At 32.1% G+C, this 6,000-nt stretch overlaps 1 protein-coding gene across 2 annotated transcripts in view; it reads right to left on the reverse strand.

The window, feature by feature from the left end:
- dgkd (diacylglycerol kinase delta) overlaps positions 1-6,000 on the reverse strand; it is a 35,249-nt gene that overhangs the window by 13,251 nt on the left and 15,998 nt on the right. For both annotated transcript variants that reach the window (XM_016573249.1, XM_016573250.1), the window contains 7 exons: positions 5,717-5,821; positions 4,483-4,615; positions 4,253-4,359; positions 2,945-3,070; positions 2,751-2,853; positions 836-998; positions 144-252 (listed from right to left, as the gene is read on the reverse strand). In XM_016573249.1, the coding sequence (XP_016428735.1) occupies positions 144-252; positions 836-998; positions 2,751-2,853; positions 2,945-3,070; positions 4,253-4,359; positions 4,483-4,615; positions 5,717-5,821 (846 nt within the window). The remainder of the gene's footprint in view (positions 1-143; positions 253-835; positions 999-2,750; positions 2,854-2,944; positions 3,071-4,252; positions 4,360-4,482; positions 4,616-5,716; positions 5,822-6,000) is intronic.

The following is a 6,000-nucleotide window of genomic DNA, read 5'->3' on the forward strand; positions in this document are numbered from 1 at the left end:
TAAGATACATTTCCGCCACAATTTCTTAAAATTAAAACGAACTTTTATTTTGACAGGTTGCAGTGAAGGCAAGTAATGATGAAAAACTATTTTTTTGTAGTTTGGCAGTTTGATTATCTGTCTGTTTCTGTAATGAATTGTACCTGTTTGTGTAAAGTCAGCGTGTCTATCTCTGATAAAACCCATCCGACGCTGCCGTCTCCTCCACACACCAGAATACGAAACGTGTCGAACTTCTGAAACAGACGCAAGCTGCGACAGACAGACACACACACACACACACACACACACACACAGGTAAAGCTGTCACTGAACAAATATGAATCACAGATAGATCTCAGTGGATGCTTACGATCCTGATATGTGACCTTGCAGCACAAAAGCAGTCTTAAGTCGCTGGGGTATATTTGTAGCAATAGCCAACAATACATTGTATGGGTCAAAATTATACATTTTTCTTTTATGCCAAAAATCATTAGGATATTAAGTAAAGATCATGTTCCATGAAGATATTTTGTAAATTTCCAACCATAAATATATAAAAACTTAATTTTTGATTAGTAATATGCATTGCTAAGAACTTCATTTGGACAACTTTAAAGATGATTTTCTCAATATTTTGATTTTTTTGCACCCTCAGATTCCAGATTTTCAAATAGTTGTATCTCAGCCAAATATTGTCCGATCCTAACAAACCATACATCAATGGAAAGCTTATTTATTCAGCTTTCAGAAGATGCATACATCTCTTAGAAATTCTTAGAATCTTAGAAACACGGACCCTTATGACTGGGTTTGTGCTCCAGGGTCATATTTGTGTGAACAGGCGTTTTACCCCAGATGTGGCCCTCCGTTCATCAGATCGAACACTTGTGCAGGATTCAACAGCTGCTTGAAACGCCGCAGAAACTTCACGCCCTGATTATCTCCACTTTTACTGTTCACAAACACCAACAGCGGGCTTGTGCAGGTCGGAGGACACGTCGCCTTCCAGAACCCTACACACACACACACACACACACACACACACACACAGGAACAGAGAGTTAGCATTTGTTTCCTTGTGAGGATTGAAAATGATGTGATAAACTCTTACAATCTAAAGCTGCAGGGCATGTAACAATTGCGCTTTAAGGCGAGACAGTACAGGTCAATAAGGGAAAAACAAAAAACTTCACACTTATCCAGTTTCTGAAAAGTTAAAAATGTTTAAATATGCAAATAAGACCATATCTGGTTAAATATGCTCTAATTTGCATACACTGAACATTGCCAGATTCAAAATTCCAGTTTGATTTTACACACACACACGCACACACACACGCACACACACACACATGTTTACATTTTACACAGCTATTTTAGTTTTACACAGCTATTTTAGTTTTATTGATATGGTAACACTTTACAATAAGGTTCTATTTGTTATTAATGGATTTATTATTTTTAGTTTTGGGACTTTATTGTAAAATGTTACCATTTACATAGAATTATAGTATTTATTAATATCATATTCATTTATATAAATGAAAGTTGAAAATGTTGCCATGGCAACTATATGAAATAAGTTTTTCATCTAATATTTATATTTTATTTTATTCCAGCTTAACTAATATTTTACATTTGCTAATATATTATTACAATCAAAAGTGGTATCTGTTAATATTTTTTATCGCACCTGAGCTAACATGAACTAACAGTTGAGTTGTATTTTTATTAACTAATGTTAACAAAGATGAATAAATACTGTAACAAATAACTAATTTGACTTTACTGTAAAATGTTTTATTTTAATATTTATAAATATGTTTGAATTAGCTTTTATTTTTATATTTTCAGCTTTTATTTTATTTTATTTTCAGTCATTTTAGTCATTTTTAAGTGCGTTTTCCCATTTTTATTAGTTTTGGATTTGGAACTTTATTACAAAGTCTTATCGTTTACTAGTGTTATAGTATTTATTAATATTTAGATTTTTAAAATAATTTTAGTAATTTTTTAATGTGCTTTTATCGTTATTATTATTTTTGGATTGTTGCCATTTACATAGTATTAATATAATATTTATTAATATTGTAAATTAGCTTTTATTGTTATATTTTCAGCTAGCATTTTATTTTAGTTTTAGTAATTTCATTTTTTATTTTTAATGATGTGCTTTTATCATTTTTATTAGTTTTTGAATTTTTGAAAAATATTTTTATTTAGCTTTAATTTATTTTAATTCATTTTAAGTTTTAGTAATTTTAGTACTTCAACTTAAACAAAAATTGAAAATGAAGCCTGAAATAAAACAAGTTTAAGTTTTTTCAAGAGTAAGACCAAGTTTTTTTTTTACCTAATATTTCTATTCTATTTTATTCCAGCTTTATGTCAATTAACAAACATGACTTTTACTAGTTTTAGTTTTAGTTTTAGTCAACAATGACACTTTTTCTTGTTCCAAGTATTTTGCTTTTGACTGAAGCCTCACAGCATTTGCATTAAACTATTACTTTTATGTTTGGTGTGCTTAATATCAACACTGAATCACTTTGAATCTTCAGTCTAAAGCATCTGCGTACTTCAGTTCTCAACTATTTCTGACATAATGCCATAATTGGTCATTTCTTAGAGGTGACTTGGATGAGTTATTTCTGACACAGAGCTCTGATTGGCTATTTCCATGAGATGGCTCTTTCTGATTGGTCGTCTCTGGGGAAGCGTTCTGATTGGTTGTTGCTGAGGGACTGCTCTGATTGGACGCTCACCGTCCGAGTCGATGCTGTTGAGGGCGGTGGGTGGGATCACAGACACTTTACACTGACCCAGTGGGCACTTCGGAGAGAGCTGGTCTTTACACCCAGCATGCACCTGGAGAACATTAGGGTATTTTAATAAATGTGTAGTCTAAAATTAATAAAACATAATAAATGTCAGAAAGAGTGAAGTTTCATGCACGCACCATGGCTTTGCACCATAAACAGCGGCAGTCCTGCAGTCTCAAGACGCTGCCGCAGGTTTTATCGCACACGGTGCATTTGGCGCTGACGGGCAGATTCCCCTCCAGCCACTGATGAGGCATCGAGATCTAGAGTTTACAAAGAGTTAATTACAGCATGAGCCATCAGTTCAGATGTTAACTGAGACTCTCACACAATAAGGAACCTCATAAGTTGCTGATTTGCTTGCGTGCATCACACATGCATTGCTAAGCTAACAGCTCAGTCCTCTAAAATAGGCATAAAAATACATAGCATTTTACATTTACATATATGCATTTAGCAGACACTTGTGACTTACAGTACATTCAGGCTATACATTTTTTTTTACCAGTATGTGTGTTCCCTGGGAACTGAACCCATGACCTTTTGCGCTGCTAAGGCAATGCTCTACCACTGAGCCACAGGAACAATTTTAAAATTTAAATTCTAAATTTGAATTAGACTAAATGAAGTCAGTAATGTTGTTGCAATGCATGTAATCCTGTCTTTTTGGCAGAAAAAAAAAAAAAAAGTAACAATAATTTAGCCTAACTTTTGGTTTTGGAACAAATCATGGTTATTATCAATAACTAAAACTATATTTAAAATATTATAAAATAAAATATTAGATGAAAATTGGAAATCAGAAATGTTGCTGAAATAAAACAAAATAATAAAACAAGTTCAAGCATGAAATGACTAACTGGAAATAAACAAAAACTAAATCTAAAATAAAAACAGAAAATTAAACCTAAATAGTAACATTAAAAAAACATAATGTGATAATATAATAATATAAAAATACATTAAAATGTAATAAAAACCAAAATATAAAGTATAGAATATATTAATAAAATATGGTAACTAAAGTTGAAGCATTAAAATGACTGGAAATAAATAAAATCTAAAGCTAAAACTGAAATAAAAATAAATTAAACCTAAATAATTAAAATAATAATAATAACTAAAATGAAAACTATTAAAGACATTTTTGTTAATTAATATAAAGCTGAAATAAAATTAAATAATAAAATAAAATATTAGTTTGAAAACTAAACAAAAATTGTTGCCTTGCCTCTAAGAACTAAAATTACTAACTGAAGACAAATACAAATAAATTAAATCTAAATAGTAATATAAAAAAGTACTAAACATAAACAAAAGGACATACAATTAATACAAATATATATATATAATTCAAAATACTAATAAAACTATAATAGCATATAAATAGTTCTAACACAACACTGGAACAGAGCTGGATTTGTTTTTGCACGAATAGCACTCACCCCATCCTCATCCTCCAGTATGTCTTTGCCGATAGAGGCCAGTGTCGTCCATTTGCAGTTATTAGTGGCTCTGACCGCACAACGCTTGTGAGCCTTGAACTTACACACTGTGTGACAAACAGAGCTTTCAGTCCCGTTAACACATTCAAATCATACAATACATATCAGCCTAAACAAGAACATCTAATTAGTGCATATCAAACCAGAAAGCCTCATGAAGAGCGACAGACCTTCGCAGGACAGTCCGTGAGACGTGACTCCAGACAGAGCCTCCCGACAGACGTTACAGTACGTGGGGCGAGCGTGAGAACAGGCGTACCAGTTATGCATCCCAGAGAAATGATCCATACTGAACTGAGTGGACTACAGCAGAGACACAAGCATTGCATTGGTTTCCACAAAACTATGAACTGTTTTCAACATTGTTAATAATCAGAAATGTTTCTTGAGCAGCATGTCAGCATATTAGTATGATTTCCGAAGGATCATGTGACACTGAAGACTGGAGTAATTATGCTGAAAATACAGCTTTGATCACAGGAATAAATTACATTATATCATACATTCACATAGAAAACAGTTCTTTTAAATTGTAATAATATTTCACAATTCTTACAGTATTGATGATCGAATAAATGCAGCCTTGATGAGCAGAAGAGACTACTTTTAAAAACACTAACAAAATCTAACCGAACCCAAACATTTGAATGGTACTAGTGTAAGTTATGTTAGTTAATCAAAATAAAGCTGAAATAAAATAAAATATAAATATTAGATTGAAAACTTAAACTGAACTAACTGACAACTAACTGAAATATGTTTTAAATGAAGCACTAAAATTACTAACTGAAAAAAACTAAAATTACTAACTGAAAAAAAAATAAATTAAACCTTTAAAAAAATAAATAAAATAATGATCATTAAAAACAAACAAAAGCATGCAACAAAATTAATAAAAACTTAAACTAAAATTAAACAAAAATAAAAGCCAATTCAAAATATGAATAACAACTATAAGAATATATAATAATACCAAAATAACACTGGAACAGAGATGAACGGTAATGTGTATTATTCAAATTAAAGTTTTGGCAAACCAAATGTTAATAGTTACTGTGCATACAATAATTTTGGACGGATAGAAAAATCGAATCACTCATTCTATACACATTTTCTACAGTTTTTATATTGTTTTCCTTACAACTATTAATTTTTTCGACAGCGGTTTATTGCGGTGTAATCTGTCCTATTACCTGTCACTAAACAGCACAAAAAAGACGGATGGTAGTTTTGAGTCACTGCTCGCAATCAAACTAGAAATTAAACTGCATTCTGATTCATTTTGTGTGTGAAATAATTAGTATTAACAGTACAACCGCTTGTAAAGAATGTGGTGTAATACATTTCAGAATAACTCGTCCCTGAACATACTGTGAAAACGTCCAGTCAGATGGAGAAACTCACCTCAAAGTGTTCTCTGTTCTGAACACTCTTCAGCGCTGCGATCCACTCCTCCATTTCTTTCCTGTTTTCCGCACACAGAACCAGCCGACGACACGGAGTGATTACCTACAGAGAGAGAGGAAAAACTCATGAGAAACTGAAGAAATCCGAATAGATTAGCTCAAGTATTATAAGCTGCTTTACCCACACGTAACCTTAAATGTGAGTGAGTGAGTGTGTGTGTGTGTGAGTAAGTGTGAGTAAGTGTGTGTGTGTGTGTGTGTGTGTGTGTGAGTGAGTGAGTG

This window comes from Sinocyclocheilus rhinocerous, unplaced genomic scaffold (genome assembly GCF_001515625.1).
Source record: "Sinocyclocheilus rhinocerous isolate Xijiao unplaced genomic scaffold, SAMN03320098_v1.1 scaffold592, whole genome shotgun sequence".
Taxonomy (NCBI): domain Eukaryota; kingdom Metazoa; phylum Chordata; class Actinopteri; order Cypriniformes; family Cyprinidae; genus Sinocyclocheilus; species Sinocyclocheilus rhinocerous.